Source organism: Pongo pygmaeus, chromosome 17, assembly GCF_028885625.2.
Source record: "Pongo pygmaeus isolate AG05252 chromosome 17, NHGRI_mPonPyg2-v2.0_pri, whole genome shotgun sequence".
Taxonomy (NCBI): Eukaryota; Metazoa; Chordata; class Mammalia; order Primates; family Hominidae; genus Pongo; species Pongo pygmaeus.
Window position 1 is genome coordinate 73,479,461 of NC_072390.2, and position 21,686 is coordinate 73,501,146.

Here is a 21,686-nt window from a genome sequence, read left to right on the forward strand (position 1 = left end):
TTCAACTAATCATGGACCCAAGAGATTTGGGGAAAAATTGCATCTTTACTGAAGATGTACAGACTTTTAAAATTGTTATTCTCAACAATAGAGTATAACAACTACTCACATAGCATTTACATTGTATTAGGTGTTATAAGTAATTAGAGATGATTTGAAGTGAACAGGAGGATGTATATAAGTTATTTGCAAATACTATGCCATTTTATATCAGAGACATGAGCATCCTCAGATTTTGGTATCTGAGGGGGGTCCTGGAACCAGTCCCCCACAGATACCATGGGACAAGTCTATTTAGAAGTTACAGGCCAGGCACAGTGGCTCACACCTGTAATCTCAGCACTTTGGGAGGCCAAGGCAAGAGAATCACTTGGGGCCGGGAGTTCGAGACCATCCTGGGCAACATGGCAAAACCCCATCTCTACTAAAAATAGAAAAATTAGCCAGGTGTAGTGGCACATACCTGTAGTCTCAGCTACTCGTGAGCCTGAGGTGGGAGGATCACCTGAGGTCCAGGCTGTAGTAAGCAGTAACCAGGCCACTGCACTCCAACCTGGGTGACAGAGACCCAGTCTTGGAGGAGAAAAAAAAGTTTCCATATGATTGTGTAGCTCAGCTAAGGCTCTCAACCTTGGAAGTATAGAGAATCAGCTGGGAGCTTTTAGAGCTTCCAATGCCCACACTGCAGACCAAATCACATCAGAATGTCTGAGGGCAAAACCCAGGCAGCTGAATGTTCTAAAGCTCCCAGGTGATTCCATGCATAGCTAGGGTTGAGGGCTTGGCTTTGGGGTCTTTTCTAATCTGAGAAGGATCCTATACTCTGTAGACTGGGGCTATTGGAACTTCAGTGTGTGTATGAATCTCCTACGAGTCTGGTTGAGAATGCAGATTCTGAGTCAGTAGGACTGGAACAGGGCTTCCGAGCCTGCATTTCTAACCAGCAGGTCCGCGGACTACACCAAGAGTTTCACAACTGCAGGCACCAATGACTCTTTATTGATTATTTAACCCTGACTGAGGATAATAACAGTAGTAAGCCAGGACATTAAACTGCAGGTCCAGGACGGTTAATGGTATTTGGCAGAAGTAGCACAGCAGGCTTTGTGATTAAAAAGAAAACAAATGTTTGTATTCCTCCCTGGGTCAGCTAAGGAATGGTACTGACAAGAGGCATGCTGGCCACACTCTAAGAGAAGAGTGATTAGAAACCTCCGCCCTTCTGGCTGGGCGTGGTGGCTCATGCCTGTAATCCTGGCACTTCGGGAGGTTGAGGCGGGCAGATCACAATGTCAGGAGATCAAGACCATCCTGGCTAACATGGTGAAACCCCGTCTCTACTAAAAATACAAAAAATTAGCCAGGTGTGGTGGCGGGTGCCTGTAATCCCAGCTACTCGGGAGGCTGAGGCAGGAGAATCGCTTGAACCTGGGAGGCGGAGGTTGCAGTGAGCCGAGATTGCGCCATTGCACTCCGGCCTGGGTGACGGAGCGAGACCCCATCTCAAAAAAAAAAAAAAAAAAGAAAAGAAAAACCTCTGCCCTTCCCATCATCAGCTAAGATCTGGCTTATCAGCTCTCTGGAGTCATTGTTTTAATAGTTTTTATTTTGGGAGAATACAATTGAGTATGCAAATGAACTCAAGATCTCAGGTGGTTCTTAAATCCAAGCACTGTATTACAAGATGGTTTAGATCAGCTGCTTGTATTTTTCTATGCCCTGAAAACATTTACTAGATCCCTGTGATGTGCCCTGCCTGTTACTGGATGGCCATGCAGATTTTCAGGCTGCTGCGTACTCTGCCTGTACCACTTGCCTAGTAACTAGCCTGAACTTAGATTAACATGAAGTTTCATACCACATCAGCTCAAATCTGCTTAGCATAGAAGAAGTAAATTTTCTGCTGTTACTTAAAACACAACTGGGAATTAGTGGGCTATGGTGGCAGTCTGCCACCTTTGAAGGCATGAACTCTCAAGGTGTGAGTGAATACATACATCATTTAGTAGGAACTACTGGACTTGCATGTCAAGGCCTCTGTCTCTAGGTCTCTCGCTCACCCCCAGCTTTTTGTTTAAATCAGTCAATCCTCCTATTGTGGGCAAATCCAGGAAAGACGGCACATCTAGACTTGCTCATTCTTTCCAAATAGCACATAATAGTCCTATTGATTAACTAAATGCCTCTTAGAAACCAAAACACCCTGGGTTTCTTCAACCTTTATTTCAACTGGGTTTAATCATCTGTTCAGTCCTACAGGCTGATGGGGGCACCTCTTTCCTGGCTATACGCCCAGTTCGTGGCTGCGAGGCTGATGTTGTCCTGGCCACTGGTAAAATCCCTGGCAAGAAAGTGACCAGAAGCTTTCCTCTGACCTCAAAAAGGAGATGAGATCCTGACATCTTTCTTTTTTTTTTCTTTTTTTGAGACACAGTCTTGCTCTGTGGCCCATGCTGGAGTGCAGTGGTGCGATATCAGCTCACTGCAACCTCTACCTCCCAGGTGCAAGCAATGCTCCTACCTCAGCCTCCCGAGTAGCTGGGATTACAGGCAAGCGCCACCATGCCTGGTTAATTTTTGTATTTTTAGTAGAGATGGGGTTTCACCATGTTGGCCAGGCTGGTCTTGAACTCCTGGCTCAAGTGATTCACCCACCTCAGCCTCCCAAAATGCTGCGACTACAGGTGTGAGCCACTGCACTTGGCAAACCTTGAGAACTTACTGGGTGCCTGGCACTATGCTAAGTTGTCTTTTTAAACATAGGTACAAAGTCTTATCAATAAATGGTGCTAGAAAAATTGAACATCCACAGGAAAAAAAAAAAAAAAGAACCTTAACCTAAACCTCATGCTTTCTACAAAAATCAACCCAAAATGGATCATTGGCTTCAAATCTAAAACATAAAGCTATAAAACCTAGAAAAAGACCATAGCAGAAAGAAAATCTTCAGGATCTAGGGAAAGGCAAAGAGTTTTAGACTTGACACCAAAAGCAAAATCCATAAAAGGAAAAACTGACCATTAGACCTCATCAATATGAAAAGCTTTTGCTTTGTGAGAGCCCATGTAAAGAAGATAAAAAGACAAATTACAGACTAGGAGAAAATATTTGGAAATCTTTAGGAGGCTGAGGTGGGCAGATCACAAGGTCAGGAGTTCGAGACCAGCCTGGCCAACACAGTGAAACCCCGTCTCTACTAAAAATCCAAAAATTAGCCAGGTGTGGTGGCAGGTGCCTGTAATCCCAGCTGCTTGGGAGGCTGAGGCAGGAGAATCGCTTGAACCTGGGAGGAGGAGGTTGCAGTCAGCCAAGATCGTGCCACTGCACTCCAGCCTAGGTGACAGAGGTAGCCTCCATCTCAAAAAAAAAAAAGAAAGTGTGTAAACCAACAAAGGACTGCTCTCTAGAATGCATATAGAAGTCTCAAAATTCAACCATAAAGTAACAATCCAGTTAGGAAATGGATTTAACAGATATTTCACCAAAGAAAATATACAACTGCAAATAAATACATTTTAAAATGTTCAAAATTGTTAAATGCAAATTAAAAGCTACAATGGGATATCACCACACACATATCAGAAAGTCCAGAATCAAAAATAATGACAATACCAAATGCTGGTGAGGATGTGGAGAAACTGGGCCCTCATACATTGCTGATGGGAATGTAAAAAGGTACAGCATCTCTGGAAAACAGTTGGACAGTTTCATTACAAACTAAATATGCAAGCCCCATATGACTCAGCAATGACCGTCCTGGGCATGCGTCCCATAGAAATGAAGACTTATGTTCACATAAAAGTCTGTATATAAATGTTTTAGCCATGAGAGCAAAAAACTGGAATCAGCCCAAATGTTCTTCAACCAGTGAAAGACTAAGCGAACTGCGTGGAATACTACTCAGCAATAAGGAATGAACTTTTGATACACACAAGTTGAATGAATCTCGGGGAATTCTGCTGAATAAAAAGAACTCAAAAACTTGTATACTGTATGATTCCATTTATGTACCATGTTTGAAATGACAAAATTTTAGAACTGGAGGACAAAGTAGTGGTTGCCAGGGGCTACCAAAGGGGGAGGGCAGGAAGGAGGTAGGTATGGTTATTAAGGGTAACACAAGGGATCTTTGTGGTAATGGAATTGTTCCATATCTTGACTCTGGTAGTGGATACAGGAACCTACGTAGGTGATAAATGTCTGTAGATCTTAATACACACATACAAGTACAACTGGGGAAATCCAAATTACATCAGTAGATTGTATCAATGTCAATATCCTGGTTATGACATTATACCATTGTTTTGTAAAATGTCACCGTTGAGGGAACCTGGGCAAAGTGTACTGTCATCTCTCTGTATTTCTTACAACTGCATGTGAATGTACAATTATCTCAGTAAACATTTCAATTAAAAAACATGTAATAAAGCCATTTGTAAATGGTATATAGATCTGCTAATGAATTCTCTTAGAAACATTATACTTAGTGTATTCTGTTGCTTTATGTTTAATTTTAAATTAAGCATTAAGGGAATGCAGCATTATATATATATATATATATATATATATTTTTTTTTTTTTTTTTTTTTTTTTTTTTTCAGAGGCAGGGTCTTTGCTATGTTGCCCAGGCTGGTCTTGAACTCCTGGGCTCAAGCAGTCCGACTGCCTTGGCCTCCCAAAGTACTGGGATTACAGGCATGAGCCCCTGCACCTGGCCAGGAATGCAGTATTTTAATTGGAACTCTGCCAACACTTTTCTCTAGAGTCATGTTGCCATTTTTGTCTTCTATAAAACTTTTGTCCCAAGAAAATCAGGATTACAAAGAATGAGGATGAGAATGTCATGGGTTGCTCTGAAAGGAGAAATTGTAGTTAGGGATGAGAAAAGCAACTCGAAGCACTGTGCAGGATCTCAGTCTTGAAGCAGCAGGTAGGCTGAGCTAGAAACAAGGTGGGCAAAGGAATTCCAGACAGAAAGATGGACCATCCACCACATGTTTTCCAGGTGAGGAAACCAGCTTGTACTCCTGCTTTGCCTCTCAGAGATAGACAGAGGCAAAAGGCAGAAAGTCCTGAGTGCTAGGTGAATATGGTAAGATCTTCCTGGATCTAATTAGCAATTTTTCAGAGATAATGAAGCACTAATAAAGCAAAGTTGTATGTAAATCGCCAGCATTCACAAGAGAACTCAAGTGCAAGATTTGGATGGTGCTGGGTGCGGCGGCTCACGCCTATAATCCCAGCACATTGGGAGGCTGAGGCGGGCGGATCACAAGGTCAGGAGTTTGAGACCAGCCTGACCAACATGGTGAAACGCTGTCTCTACTAAAAAAATACAAAAATCAGCTGGGCCTGGTGGGGCGCACCTGTAATCCCAGCTACTCAGGAGGCTGAGGCAGGAGAACTGCTTAAACCCAGGAGGCGGAGGTTGCAGTGAGCCAAGATCACACCACTGCACGCCAGCCTGGGCAACAGAGTGAGACTCTGTCTCAAAAAAAAAAAAAAAAAAAAAAAAAGATTTGGATGGTTTAGAACAGGGGTCCCCAACCCCCAGGCCATGGACCAGTACCAGTCTGTGGCCAGTACCAACTGGGCCACACAGCAGGAGGTGAGTGGCAGGACATGAACCCAGTTGTGAATGGTGCATACAAGGGATCTAGGTTGTGCAGTCCTTATGAGAATCTAATGCCTGATGATCTGAAGTGGAACAGTTTCATCCTGAAACTATCCCCACCCCATTCTGGCTGTGGAAAAATTGTCTTCCGCAAAACCAGTCCCTGGTGCCAAAATGTTTGGGGACTGCTGGTTTGAAACAAACCAACCCATTCCCAGAGCCAAAAGAGTAACTAATAGGAAGCACGTCCTATTAGCAGAGTGTTGGCCTCAGCATCTTTTATGTGAAGGCAACCAAAGAATGTGCTCAGGAAAATAAAGGCCATAAAGTGGTGGAGACCAATGATCATTAGAATCACACCTAACTGGCTGGGCGTGGTGGCTCACGCCTGTAATCCCAGCACTTTGGGAGGCCAAGGCAGGTGGATCACCTGAGGTCGGGAGCGCGAGACAAGCCTGACCAACATGGAGAAACCCCATGTCTACTAAGAATACAAAATTAGCCAGGCGTGGTGGCCCATGTCTGTCATCCCAGCTAATCAGGAGGCTGAGGCAGGAGAATCACTTGAACCCGGGAGGCAGAGGTTGCGGTGGGCCAAGATCATGCCATTGGCCTGGGTGACAAGAGTGAAACTCCGTCTCAAAAAAAAAAAAAGAAAGAAAATCACACCTAACTATACTTGGCATTTACTCTAGTATTATATGGCTACTTATCCAGTCAATAATTGATTGCCTATTACATGGCAGGCACTACTCTACGGACTTGGGTTATATCAGCTAACAGAATACACTGAACAAATTCCCTTCCATCACGGAGCTCAATTCTGTGCTTAGTGCTGATTCCTGATCAGGAAGATTCTTAATTACCAGAGCCCAAGAACACATTTCCTTACTGTACACTTGTGATCCCATGACCCCATACAGAAATGCAACTCCCTCTGGGGCGAACCTGGGCAGCTGTGCAGGAGCACAGACGCAGCACTTCTGATTTAAGAGTGAGGATGATCTTACCCAAGTGTGGCTGCCGAGAAACTTAAGATGGGCAGACTGTCAGGCCTTGCCTCTGAGTTGGACGAGGAAAGTGAGCTCAAAACCAAGGTGAAGAGTTGGCGGTGTGACCCTTGAAGATGATTCAAGTTAGCCTGGGGTACCCTCTCTGTTTTCCACTCCCAAACTGGGATTAACTTTATAATCTTCCATAAATATAGAGAAACTGGGGGCTTTCCAATATTAGCCTGGGTAGGTACTATTTCAAGACAACAGCAAGATGGCCTTGCATGCTAAAAGAGAGAAAGGGAGACAGGAAGTGAATATACCTGGAGATGCATGTTTAGGCAGGAGATAGTCTACAATATGGCCTTGTTCTTAGAAAATTAGAGAGATGGAGTTTTTCTCAGCATGTTAAAAATGGTATGCAGATGAAGAGAAAATACTAGGAATTAAACTGCTGGTCACTGTTTCTGCAAAAAGGCACCTAAAGGTAAGTGAATCAGGCGAGACTCAAGAGTGGGCAAATTTGGCCGAGCGTGGTGGCTCATGCCTGTAATCCCAGCACTTTGGGAGGCCGAGGTGGGTGGATCACCTGAGGTCAGGAGTTCGAGACCAGCCTGGCCAATATGGTGAAACCCTGTCTGTACTAAAAATATGAAAATTAGCCAGGCGTGGTGGCGGGTGCCTGTAATCTCAGCATTGGAAGGCTGAGGCAGGAGAATCGCTTGAACCTGAGAGGCGGAGGTTGCAGTGAGCCGAGATTGTGCCATTGCTCCAGCCCAGGCAACAACAGCAAGACTCCGTCTCAAGAAAGATAAAAGGAAAAAGAGTGGGCAAATGTATTGCTATGACTCCCAACCCAGGATTTTTAACCATTTCAAATTTTTAGGTCCCCATAAACCTCAAATGTCTGAGAATAAATATTTAAAATGTCTTTTGAATTTGTTATGGAGAGATTCACCTATCTTTTTGTGAACGGTATTATTTTAAAAAGTTGAATTTAATTCCCAGTGACCCCCAGTGCTTCTGTGTCATATCTGTGATGATAGTTAGCCACTTGCTGTAAATTTGGCTACATTGTATACATGTGTAGAAAATACAGGTATCTCCTACAACTAAATAGAAACTTTTTGCATGGGTAAAAGAATCTCAAATATGCCAGTCCCTGTGGCAAAATTTTCCTGCTTTAGTCAAAGGAAAATAAACACCACAGATATAAAGATCCTATTTCTAACTCCAGGCTGCAGAGAACTGCTCTTAAATGTACAGCTTCCATTCACATTTCTGGTTGTCCCTTGAGTGAGAGGTCAGCTCTGCTACTGACCACAGCAAAGTGAGAAAAGGTCTCACCACTTGCAGAAAATGCAAGCCCTTCGGTTTGCTTTCTGAACAACGGTGTTCACGGTTCTGAGGTAATTGCCTTAGTCACACCACAGAGCACAGGTTGGACTTTCAGCTGATACCTGGTGGAGTGGGTATATAGTGATGAATGTGTGTGTGAGTGGGTAAGCCAAAGAGTTCCACGAGACCTTCCATAGGGTGCATAAGATAGACGACCTGGGTCCCAGAAATGGCCCATTTTACTTGACTGACTTGCTAGTAAACAAGTGAGCCAGGACTCTCGATCTCAGAATTCAGTTAGGTCACAAGCGAGGATGACAAAGGGGGCTCCTCCCTCCAGCTCTTTGAAATTTGGGGCAGATGGATGAGACAGCAATTGCCTTCCACAATGGTGGGTCCAAAACTGATATCGTCAATAAATAGCCCCTTTCCCTTCCACTTACTCCTTTCGAGATACTTTATCACCTTCCTCCACCTTTAATAATAATTTCTCCAATGAAACACTTTGAGTGGATAAATGACTGTAAAAAAAGCACTTAGCTGAGCAAGGAAGAGCATTTTATGACTAGAAAAGGAAATACCACATTTATCAACATGAAAAAATTAACATTGCCACTTTATTTTGTATTAACATATGGTCAAAGCACCTCCCTAAGCTTATCTTGGGCATGAAACTGTGGTCAATGGTGTGTGAGCTGCTAAGAGACATGTGTTAAATAACTGGATAGGAGAATCTGGTTCTCCTGTGAAAGGTAAAATATAAATGTGGCTTTTACCTGGCTAGTTTGGCCAGCAGAACAGAACAATTTGCTCAGTCAACAGTTACCTAAAATCTGGAGATTTTTAGATTGGCTTTTTTATGACTGGGTCTTTAGAAATTCGTGTTTCAATTTTTAATATTTTCACAGAGTTAAGTCACTTTGCATTGGGAATATTTTATCTTCTTTGGAGTGTATCTAGTCTTCTATAAAAATAATACTGGTTTTCTAGTACAAAATTGGGAAAAGGGGGAATACAAAGTATAGTAAAAATAATAGACAAATAAGTTTTCTTAGGTATTTATTTACAAAACTCAAATCTTGCCCATACTACAGCATAAGTCCAAAGCTCATTTGGGACCCTTTAAAACTTGAAAATATCATTAAAAACATAAGTTATGTATCAAGCACAACATCTTTTGTGCATTGATTATTCCTATAAATTTAATTCCATCTCTTTACACTCCCAAATCAGTAATAAGGGAAAACAAATTTATTTCTTGGCAGCTTTTTTTTCTCTTAGCCTCTTTTATACTCTGTTTTAAACAAAATAAGACAAACATCCAATCAAAAACATCCCACCAGTGTGGCAAAAGTTACTCTGCCTGCTTTCCCTAGCATCACAAAAAAAGTGACGTCTACAAGTCTTTCAGACACACTGAAGCCTTTCATTCATACCACAAATTCTGATTAAAGCCAAGACCTATCATTTTCAAAGCACTCCCCTGCAAATGACTAAAAACAATGTTTTTTCCCCCTTCTTCCTTTAAAGGCTACACCCAAAACATTTGCTTGAGAAACTTTCTGAATAGTGGCATTGCCTGGTAAAACACATGCAGCAGACAAAATATCAGATTTCTTTTTCCAGCTGTCCAGAATCCCATTAGTGCCTCTTAACTTCTATCAGTCTTTTGCTATAATTAGGATGGCTTAGGGTTTATCTGGGCCTTTTTTTCAAAACCAGATTTCCTTCCGAGCAGCAGCAGCTGTCATGCACAAGTACCCTGATGGTGTTGGGAAACTTATTTTGATTTACATTATGGTATAGCAATTGTGAATGTGAAGTAAAGGAAAAGACACACACGCGCACACACACACGGTTCTTTTTATCTCGTAATTTCTTTAAAAGAAAAGTCTTACCTGAGGAGGATCACTCCAGTCTGGAACCTGGCTTGTTTCAAATAGAGTATTAACTTGCATGGCTTCTCCCTTGCAATTTGTGTTGCCTTCTTTGGAGACTGAGTCTGTTGAAGTTTGAAGGGTTTTTGCTTCTTGCTCTGCCTGGGTTGAAATAGCACATTCTCTTGCATCAGCATGGGAATTCCGACCAGTTGCTGCTGCTGTGGTGTGAGAAGTCTCTCTTTTATCACTCTGGGTTAGTGGGTGCTTAGCAGATTCTTTGGCATAGCAGAGATGAAGGGTACCTTCTGTTGTACTTTCTCTCAGGTTGGCATTTGGCTTCTTGGGATTTCCCTTCATTCCCGGCTGCCTCACCCTGGCAGGTTTCTGTGAACCCCTCTTGCTCCATAAGTCCTTTCCCCCCACTCTCTTCTCAGCTGCCGTCTCCCAACACTGGCTCATCCCTGAGTTTTCCGACTCATCAGACAAGAGCTTCCTCTCTGTCTCTCTTACTGATTTATCCATGTTGAGCAGATTGTCACTGGCAAATTCCTCTCTTGCTTGGTGGCTGTCTCTGGTTTCTCCTTGAATTCCTGGATAATCATTTTCAGCAGCCTCGGGAGCAGTGGGGAGTTTATATCTCCCCTGTTCTGTCACTGAAGACGTTCCATCCTGGTGAGGTCCCAAAATGAAAGTCATCCCTGTTTGTGGGGATGAGGGACCGTGCTTGGAGACTCTGCCGCTCCTCACCCCAACTTCTTGGGATTGTGAGTGATGACCACAGAAGCCAGCAGTGGCAACCATAGGCCCAGCGTCACCCGACACCCGAGGCCCACAACCCATTCCACTGAGGAAATGCTCACACCCACCCAGGCAATGCTCCCCAAATTCCATCTCTTCGTCATCGCTTTCTAATAAAAAAACATGCTCAGTCCCCAGCAGGTTCCTTTGCCAAACTGCATTAGAGTAATCCGTCATAACATCGGAACATTCCAGATACTCCAGGTCATCATCTGAAAACTCCTCGGTGTAGGTTAGGGTTATCTCTGGGCAAAGTTCATAGTCACTGTCAGAGTCTTCACTGGAAACCTGTGGGCTGGGTTGTTTGTTGGCCACGGCACTGTCACCTGGGTAAATGTGTGCAGTTGCCTCAGACAGCGGGAGGCTGAGGCTAATGTATTTCTGTACTTTGGGATTTTGCTGACTAGAGCATAAGCCTTCATCATGAGGACCATCACTGTTCAGGTCATCATCCATGAACTTTGATGCCATGGAATGCACTGTCTTGTGGCAACATCCATCTTGTTTTTCATAAATATGACTTGAATTAAGAAAAAGCAACCCATCTGCAATTTCTTCTGTGTTACTTGGATCATAAGCCTCTCCAGTGTGCCTTGTTCCTTTAACACCCAAAGGATTTTCAGAACTGGACACACTAATGTCAAGATTGCCCAATGACTGGAGGGAGAGGGAATGGTTGGATTTGGAGGGGGAGGTGTCAGCTGACCTGGGAGTGCCCGGGGAGATGCTTTCTTCTTCCTTATAAGGATGTTCCTTCTCATCAATCTGATTTGCACTTTCTTCTTCATGTGTCCCTGTTTCATGTTTCCAACCCCTGTCCCTGTCATCTTCCAGGTTAGGACACAGTTGTGGGTTCTCTGATGAGCACTCAACCTCAACGGAAGCAGAACAACAGATCATTCCAAAAGAGTTTTTAGCCGAGATTTGATAGACAGCAGCATCATTTTTGGTACAGCTAGGATGAAGAGAATATATAGATAAGTTTGCCACATTTGGACATGCATGCCAACATTTTCACACCATGGCACACAGAGAAAATGACCATCATTTTACTGCATGTTCAAGGAGATCTGTGATCTCCCTGGAAAAGAGTTTGTGGCCAAAGGCAACTGACCTCTGGGCTCCGGTGCCCCTAGTGCTGAGAATCCTAGGCAATCAGCATCCTCCCTTGAAACTTTGCTCAACGCTGCCTCAAATGGAAAATGCTGAGGATTGCGCCATGACAGTCTACAAATGCCATGGCAGGGTCAGGAAATTACCTTATATGGTCTAAGAGGGGCAGAAACCCTCAGTTCCAAGAATTGCCCACCCCTTTCTTGGAAAACTCATGAATAATTCTACCCCTTATTTAGCATATCATCAAGAAATAACCATAAAAATGAGCAACCAGCAGCCCTCAAGGCTGCTCTGCCTATGGAGTAGCCATTCTTTTATTCCTTCACTTTCTTAATAAACTTGTTTTCACTTTTAAAAAAAAAGAAAAAAGAAAATACTGAGAATTACTTAGATGAATGGGGAAAATGTTTTATATTCTAATTTCTTCTTCTTGCCTTTTACGTCATTTTTATGTTATGGGAATTTGAAAAAGCATTTTTCTAGAGTGAGACATTGTACACAATAAGTAAAATATCAATTCTTCCTGTGCTGGAATGACACAGAGAACCTTCAAATCCTTTGAAGACCTTGCTAGAGGGTGTCATTCTTGCCAGAGGCCATAAAGATAATACCATGATAGGACTACATATATGAAGGACAGTGCTGTTTCCTTTTTAATTTAATGTGACTAAAAGTCTAAACCACAGCCCATGAGCTCCACTGGCTGGAAACCCATGTCCACAGGTCATTCTGACTCACATAGATCAAGCCAGGTTTTCAGCTTTGGCCCAGCAGGGGAGGAACAGAATCCTGGATGGAACCAAGCCTGCTCTCTCAGTTCAGGATGGATACTGCTCCTGTGGCTCCTCCCACCATTGATCAGCGTCACAAGGAGCCTGCAGCCTGACATACTTTACTGGGTCCTTTCCCACTGGAACCCTTCTCCAGACACTGCAATCCCAGTAAAAACTTGTTACCTGTGTTTTGTATGTTGCACCCTTATTAATCTCATTTGACCGCATTGTTATTGTAATATTGCTGACCTCACTATAAGTATCAGCCAGCCCAGAAGTCAACAATCATTTTTAGAAGGCAGGAGCTGTGGGTCTGTCTTGGTCTGAGAGGCAATGCTTAGATCTTTATTCACTGTTCTTTGTGTGAAATACACACAAATATCTAACCCAAGAAGGGTCAGTGTGAGACACAGATATAACATGGTCATCCTCTCTCTTCCCCACTGAAGGGACCCCTTGCCTCCACAATCCTATATGTCATCATAAACCCTCAAGTGGTGAGTCCCAGCTCACATATGTCTCATTTTCAGAAGTCAAAGACATCTAATCCCAATTTCAATAATGTCTTGTTGAGTTGGCAACCTGGCTCCTGGGTAGAAGCCATTCAGGAGTGGCTGAGATTGGCCAAGCTTGATCCATGGCTGATATTGGGCTTTGCCTTGGCCAACAGCACACATAGAATAAAATTTAAGGCAACTTTCTAGAGAAAACAATACCTGTGCTCCTGTCTATTTCACTAAGTTATTCTGAGGTTTAAATGAGAAGATCAATGTTAAGGGACTTTGCAAAGAAGAAATGTTATACCAGACGAATTCTTCAAGAAGGGGGCAGTGCCGAGACAAAGATACCTCTGGTGCTGAAGAATCATGCAGAAGAATCATCAGAGAACTCGGTTTAAAATTCTTGAATCAGAATCCCTAGGTCAAGGGCCTGAGAATCTGCTTTTAAAGATCTCAAAGCCATTCTGATGCAAATTGTCCTTGGCCTACCCTTGGAGACAGCCTCATCCTCATCACTGTCAATCAGGCTTAGGGCTCCGCAGTTCAAGCGGACTCTTCTCAGATGAAGAAAAATGTCTATTGCTGCAGTTTCACATTATCCACATTGTTGGCCAAAAAAAAAAAAAAAAATGTGAAATATTTAAAGAGATTTATTTTGAGCCAAATATAAGTGACCGTGGCTGGGGCACATCCTCAAGGGGTCCTGAGAACAAGTGCCCAAGGTAGTCAGCTTTTACAGTTTGGTTTTGTACATTTTAGGGAGACAGAAGTTACAGGCAAAGACATAAATCAATAACATATAAGGTGCACGTTGATTCAGCCCGGAAAGGTGGGACATTTTGAAGTGGGGGGTGGGAGCAAGGTTACAGGTCATAGGTAGATTCCAAGATTTTCTGATTGGCAATTGGTCAGAAGAGTTAAGCTTTGCCTAAAGAGTTGAAGCCAGCAGAAAGAAATTGTTGAGTTAAGATAAGTGGGTTGTGGAAGCCAAGGTTCTTGTATGTAGAGGCAGCCCCTAAGTAGCAGGCTTCAGAGGGAATAAATGGTAAATGTCCTCTCTGGACCTTAGAAGGTGTCAGATTCTCTCCTGAATCAGGAAAAGACCTGGAAAGGGAAGGAGAATCACTACAGAATGCAGATTTCCTCCCACAAGAGTATGGCTTTGCAGGGCCATTTAAAAATATATCAAAGAAATATATTTTTAGAGTACTATACTTTGATTTTCTTTAGAACCTGTTCTTTGTGATGTGATGCTATACCAGAATCAGGTTGGAGTTGGGTATCTTCCTGCTACAGAGTCTGCTGTGAGTCTTATGATCTCTATTTTAATGTCAGTGGTGGTCAGTTGTGCCTAAACTCCAAAGAGAGGAGGGTATAATGAGGCACGTCCAACACCCTTCCTGTCATGGCCTGAACTAGTTTTTTAGGTTTCTTAGGGATCCCCTTGGCCAAGGGGTGTGGGGGCAGTGGCGCAGCTTAGAATTTAATTTTTGGTTTACAACACTGTCTTCTTCATGAACCTTTTCAATTAATTCTTGGAGATTTGTCCTCCATTAAGTATTGACAGCATAAAAAAGCACTACAAGCTGAGCACAGTGGCTCACACCTGTAATCCCAGCACTTCAGGAGGCTGAGGTGGGAGGATCAGTTGAGCCCATGAGTTCAAGACCCGCCTGGGCAACATGGCAAGACTCCATCTCTGTAAAAAATTTAAAAATTAGCCAGGCATGGTGATACACACCAGTAGTCCCAGCTACTCCAGCCTGGATGACAGAGCTAGACTTTGTCTCAAAAAAAAAAAAGAAAGAAAGAAAAAGGAAGGGGGGCTGTGTGGCAGGGTAGGCAATAGGGACTACTGGGAAATCCCAAGTAATTTTGATATCCTGACCTATCCAGTCCATAAGCCCTCTGCAGAGAAACCACCTCCCCTGAAGGTACCATGACTTGTGTAGAAGAGAGAGAAAGGAAGAAAAGAAAAGAAGGCTGAGAGGCACAAGGGGCAATAAAGCAGTAAGAAATCAGGAGAGGTGGGGAGCAGAGATGATTCTCAAGAATCAAGGAGAGAAAACAAAAAGAATTTTAGAAAAACATGGAGAAAATCATTGAGTTAAATACATTCTATTTAAATTCTTAACGACTAAATAAACAGATGGGAGATTGTCATAATTTTGTGATGTATAATTTTATGAAACATGTGTTTTAGTTGATAAGAGATTTATAATCCATCCTAAGTACAGTCGATAAAGAGAAAAGGGAACTGGATTAAGTGTAATTAACTTCTCACTGGCTAATGAGTGCCTTTGAAAGAGTTATGATTTGTGGCTGACACGTCTTTGCTAATTATCTCAAAGCATCCTAAAGAAGAGGGGAAGAAAATCGGGCAAGGAAACCAGCATCTGCTGGGTGACTCCTACATTAAACAATGTCTGCCTCCTCCCTGTGGGCAAAACTGAGGTTCAAAGGAGTTATTTCCCCAAAGTGACAAAGCTGGAAAGTCATAGAGCCGGGTTAAGAAAGAGCCTTCCACCCTGGCTGCCTGGCTCTGTGGTTGCTGTTAGAAAACTAACATTACCAGAAAGGAAACGACACAGTGTAGAGAGATCATTCTGCAAATAAAGTGTTTCTGTCCTAAGTCTTCAATCTTGATCAGCCAAATGGCAGACTTGCATAGAGTAATGGGTGCCATGGTGCCCAGCATTATGTTAGGAGCTGCAGTGGAGTGAAGGAGATGCCTGAAACATCATGTCCAGCCCCCAAATGACTAAAAATTGACTGAAGGAAACAGTATTAATTTTCCAGAGAACCTTGTAGATCAGGTCTGTGCTAAGGTGTACAGAACAGACTGGATGGGAAAAAGGAATTCAGAGAAGGGACTCCAATGGTAGCAATTAAAATGGTGTTAGTAGGGTCAGGGTGTAGAATCTTTGCAGGATGCTGGCAGAGAGACCTGTGTGCCCCACAGTGATTTGACAGGAATGCAAAACCGTTCAGGAAGAAATTCCCTGAACAGTTAATTGAATTCCCTCCTTGCATATCTTTTCTTTTGGCGGAGGGAAGCAGTAACATTCCTCTCCCCTGCTGTGAAAGTCTTACTTGAATTCTCTAGGTTCTTTCTAAATTAATCGTTTCCTTATTAAAGAAAAAGAGGTCCATGTTACCTTAAATGAATGAAGCTTCTGAGTTTGAACCCCCAGAAATGGTCTAAACCAGAATTTCTGAAAACATTTTGGTTTCAAGACTCTTTAATACTCTTAAAAATAATTGAGGACTTCAAAGAACTTTTGTTTATATGGGTTATATCTCTCAATATTTACCACATTACAATTAAAATTTTTTAACTATTTAGTTCATTTTAAAATAATAAGAATAAATTCATTGCACATTAGCATAAATAATGTTTTTATGGAAAACATATTTTTCCAAGACAAAGCAACATTTCATAAGAGTAGTTTTAAATTTTTTCATATATCTTTAATATCAAGCTTAACAGAAGATGGTTGGATTTTTGTATCTATGCATTCAGTGTGATACAATACATGGTTTTGATTAATATATGTAGAAAAACTGGCCTGACACATTAATGTGTTGGAAAAAGAAGGAATATTTTAATAATCTTTTCATCTGATTGAAAATATTCTTATTTGATATATATGAAGATTAGTTACAATGTGGAATCTGAAACCACATCAGTGAACTTTCCATTCTTGTTACGTAAAATCCATCATTCTATGTTGCTTTTTTTTGTTTTTTTGAGACGGAGTCTTGCCCTGTCTCCCAGGCTGGAGTACAGTGGCACCACCTTGGCTCACTGCAACCTCAGCTCACTGCAACCTCCACCTCCAGGGTTCAAGTGATTCTTCTGCCTCAGCCTCCCAAGTAGCTGGGACTACAGGCATGCACCACCATGCCTGGCTAATTTTTGTATTTTTAGTAGAGACGGGATTTCACCATGTTGGCCAGGCTGGTCTCAAACTCCTGACCTCAGGTGATCTGACTGCCTTGGCCTCCCAAAGTGCTGGGATTACGGGCATGAGCCACGATGCCCAGCACTATATTGCATTTTTAAGTGCATCTTTTACCCTTGCATGATTTTGTAACATCATACATTGGTCATTTGGAAAAACTTGGCTCATGATATCTTCCGAATATTAATACATTTTATTAAATAATACTTTTTAAAACCATGTTTTTTTAATATTATCACTGATCTTATCAGAATAATTTTAAAATATTATAAACTCTTAAACTTTTGATGAAAGGCACAAGCTTTCCAAAATTCTACTTAGGGAAATAATATGAATGTTAATTTATCAGAGAACAGTGTAAATCAAATCTGTGCTAAGTTGTATGGTGGAAAGTAGAAGCATGGAGGATATGAGCTAGAAGTTCAGAGGAAGGATCCCTGAAAATTCTCACCTCTGTAAATGCAACAAGAACACTGGCAAAACTTGCCTGAATCAACTTTTTCAGGGCTCTGAAAATTAAAGGCAATCTGGGGAGACTTTATTCAAGAAAAATGGCTGAATCTCAGTAAGAACAGTTTTCTGGTGCTTTAACCTGCCCTAGTTCTATTCCCCCATAACCAGCTCCACAGTAGTCTTGAAAACCAAGACTCCACAATCACAATGAAAACCAGTAGTCTGGCAGCAGCTGGAGGGGGCAGGACACAGTTGGGGCTCCTTCAAAGCCCCATACCCAGAGAGTTGTCATTATTTGACCTATCTAGTAATTCCCTGGAAGACCCCACTCACAAGACTGTTTTTGTGTGATCTGACTTAGAGTTCACCCAGCAAAAATAACTTTTTCCCTAGGGGCATTTGTAAAAAAAAAAATTAAAGACAATTGTTTAACACCATGGCTACTTGAGGCAGTAGATAATAATTGGGTTAAACAATAGGGTAACCAAAAAGCTTAAGAGGGAAAGCTGGGAATGAGATGCCCATAGGGGTCATTGAAAAGCTGAGACATTTTCCTGGGGATCTGGGAGGCCATGCACATGCATAAGGCTGTGAGCAGCCTTCCTAAGCTTGTCCAGTGCATGTGCTTAGGAAAGACCTGAGAAAATTCTGAGCTCGCAGCTCTAACTGATCTTAAGGCTCTCTACTAGCAGGAAGTGAAGGCTAAGGCAGAGTTGTCAATTGCCTGGCTGAGTGTGAAAGCATGCTTCATACCCCAACAAGCACACACAGCCCCTCAATAAACTGGGAGACCTATTGGTTCCAGGCACCTAAGGAAATGTCTGTCCAGTCATTAGCTGACCACTAAGCTAACTCAGTAGAAACTTCAGGGGCCACAGACAACAAAGAATTAGTTCAGAAAAGTCACTAAGCAAGCAAACAACAACAATAAGCCCTGGGAATGTGGGAGAATCTCATTTCCAGAGTTGCCACATTACATTGTTTACAATGTCCAGTTTTCAACAAAAATTATGTGACATGCAAAGAAACAAAGTATGGCCTGTACACAGAAGAAAAAGCAATCAATAGAAACTGTCCCTAGACTTGCTAGACACAAACTTTATCTATTTTAAATATGTTCAAAGAACTAAAGAAAACCATGTCTAAAGAGCTGAAAAAAACTATGAGAATGGTGTTTCAATAAAGACATAGAAATTATACATACAAACCAAATAGAAATTTAGAGATTTAAAATTACACTAACTGAAATAAAAAAAATTCATGAAAGGGCTCTATAGCAGATTTGGGCAGATGGAATAAGAATCAATGAACTTGAGGATGGTCAATTGAGATTATCCAATTTTAGGAACACAAAAAGAGTGTAGAAAAATAAAGAGTGCTGGAGCCCGATGGTATACCAGCTTACAATATATACACAATGAGAGTCCCCATAGGAGAGAAGATAGAGAAAAAAACAGAAGGAATATTGGAAAAAACTGGAAGTCCCTAGTTCAGAGAAAGGACTGCAATGATAGCTTAAAAGTTTGGATTTTATTTCTGGCAACACATACTTTTAGTTTTCCTTGAAGTGGCAGGCTTGTTTTGTTCATTTTTCAGAAAATGTCTGCCAAATACCCAAGGCTGAATAACCGTCATTTATCTGTTATTCTTTTGAGTAAAAATGATAATCCATGAGAACAGTGGCTAGTTCAGCTTGCAACTTAATCATGCAGAAGCTTGTCCTCAAGATGTTCATCATCTGAGGAAATCCAGCAGAGGTGCTCTGTGTATATTTCCCATTTTATTACATGGGGTATTAAAAGGGCTACGGAGTTATCAAGATTTAATAAAATTACCCCATTTTTACTGATGCATCAAGGGCATTATTAAGTAAAACTTTTTGTTTGTTGTTTTTAACTGTGGCTGTATGGAAATGCAGAATTCTATGGCAACTAATATGGTTTGGGACCACTGCCATGATTCACGCTAAGCCACCAACAGACTTACCCTTCATTACTTTTTACCATTAGTGTACATGTCAACACAGTGAAAAGGGCAAATAATGTTTGAACTTTTTTTTAACTTTTATTTTAAGTTCTGGGGTACATATGCAGGATGTGCAGGTTTGTTACATAGGTAACGTGTGCCATGGTGGTTTTCTGCACCTATCAATCCATCACTTAGGTATGCCCAGCATGCATTAGCTATTTTTCCTAATGCTCTACCCCTTACACTGCTCCCCCCAAACCGCTGTCCACCGACAGGCCCCAGTGTGTGTTGTTCCCCTCCCTGTGTCCATGTGTTTTCATTTTTTTTGGCTCCCACTTATAAGTGAGAACATGTGGTTTTTGGTTTTCTGGCCCTGCACTAGTTTGCTGAGGATAATGGCTTCCAGCTCCATCCATGTCCCTGCAAAGGACATGATCTTGTTCCTTTTTATGGCTGCATCATATTCCATGGTGTATATGTACGACATTTACTTTATCCAGTCTATCATTGATGGACATTTGGGTTGACTCCATGTCTTTGCTATTGTGAATGGTGCTGCAATGAACATATGCGTGCATATATCTTTGTAATAGAATGATTTATATTCTTTTGGGTTTGTATCTAGTAATGGGATTGCTGGGTATGTTTGAGTATTTTTAGGATAACATTTTTGATGCTGAGGATCCCTAAAAGGGTGTTAGGGACTTCCAGAAGTCCAAGGAACACACTTTGAGAATCATTGATTTAAGCTATTCACCAAGGGAAGCCTGGATACACTGTCACAGCAGAACAGCTAGCTGTTGCACCCTGGAAGATGGGCATTAGCATGGAGAGGTCACTGCTTTGCTTGGTTTGTTCATTTGTGTATCCTCTTAGGCTGATGATACAACCTCTGTGGTTTTTCTTATTTGCAAAGGGGAAAGAAGACCTATTTCTGGGCTCCACTTCCAGAGATTCTGATTCAATGCTTAATACATGGGCCTATGTAATTTAATTTTGGGCAGAAGGAGGCTGGTTCCATAAATTCTGGAAGAGCTAATCCTAAAAGTTCTTCAGGATTCAGCCAACTTAGCATGATTTTGTGCTTTGGGAACAAGAGTTAAAAATATGAGTAAGAACTAAGCAGGACAAGAATCCACGGGACTAGTAACCCTATCAAAGAGGAATATGAAGACAAGAGGTTGGGGAACAGAATGAAACAAGTAGAAAAGGAAGACATAAATGAACGGTTTATTTTTTTCTAGCTACCAGCACAATATACCCATCAAAATGATACACTTTTCAGTCCCTACATTTCAATCATCATCATCATCCTCTTCATCCTCATTCTCATCCTCATCCTACCCTAAAGGTCACATGCATTATTTCATACATCTACCTATTGACCATTAAGGTGGGTGATTCCACCAGCAAAAATAAAAATAAAATCAGTAATCTTGTGTGGCCTGAAAAATGGATAATCCTTTATTGCCTGCCCTGAGGTCACTTCCCTGCTCCTAACAATATTAAAATTGCTGAAACTCAAACTGCAACTCGACCAGGTGCCCTGAAGACAGGGTTCATAGAAGAAGAAGCTGAAGTATTGGCTGGAGGTAAGATTTGGGATTCTCAGCCAGGTGCATTGGCTCATGCCTATAATCCCAGCACTTTGGGAGGCTGAGGCAGGTGGATCACTTGAGGTCAGGAGTTTGAGACCAGCCTAAGCAACATGTTGAAACCCCGTCTTTACTTAAAAAAATACAAAAATTAGCCAGGTGTGGTGGCATGTGCCTGTAATCCCAGCTACTTGGGAGGCTGAGGCAGGAGAGTCGCTTGAACCCAGGGGCGGAGATTGCAGTGAGCTGAGATTGCACCACTGCACTCCAACCTGGGTGACAGAGCGAGGCTCCATCTAAAACAAAAAAAAAGACTTGGAATTATCTCTGGAATTTAGATACTATACAACCACTATCTTGCACCACAGGCATTCCATTTTATTATGCATTCCACTTTCCAGTGAAAGAAAACAAGATCTGGAAACACGAGGTCTGTAGTGTATTCACCCCTTCCGCCAGGAGTGCAGGGGGAGGAAGGCCTCTGAAGCTCCCCCTCCTGTGGCTGCGAATGTTTTGAGCCTTCCCTCCCATTGCAGCAGGGAGGGGGAAGAGGGCTCCACTCAATAAATAATGACACGATGACATCCGTGTCCTTTCCTTGGCGATAGCACCAGGTGAAGGTCATCATATTTTCTTAAGCCAAGTGTCTGTATTTTATTAGCTGCCTAACAACTGCTATCAATAATCATTTTAA

General features: G+C 42.1%; 1 protein-coding gene across 5 annotated transcripts in view; it reads right to left on the minus strand.

Moving 5' to 3' along the window:
- ALPK2 (alpha kinase 2) overlaps positions 1-21,686 on the minus strand; it is a 157,773-nt gene that overhangs the window by 97,135 nt on the left and 38,952 nt on the right. For all 5 annotated transcript variants that reach the window (XM_054461175.2, XM_054461173.2, XM_054461174.2 and 2 more), the window contains one exon: positions 9,843-11,577. In XM_054461175.2, the coding sequence (XP_054317150.2) occupies positions 9,843-11,577 (1,735 nt within the window). The remainder of the gene's footprint in view (positions 1-9,842; positions 11,578-21,686) is intronic.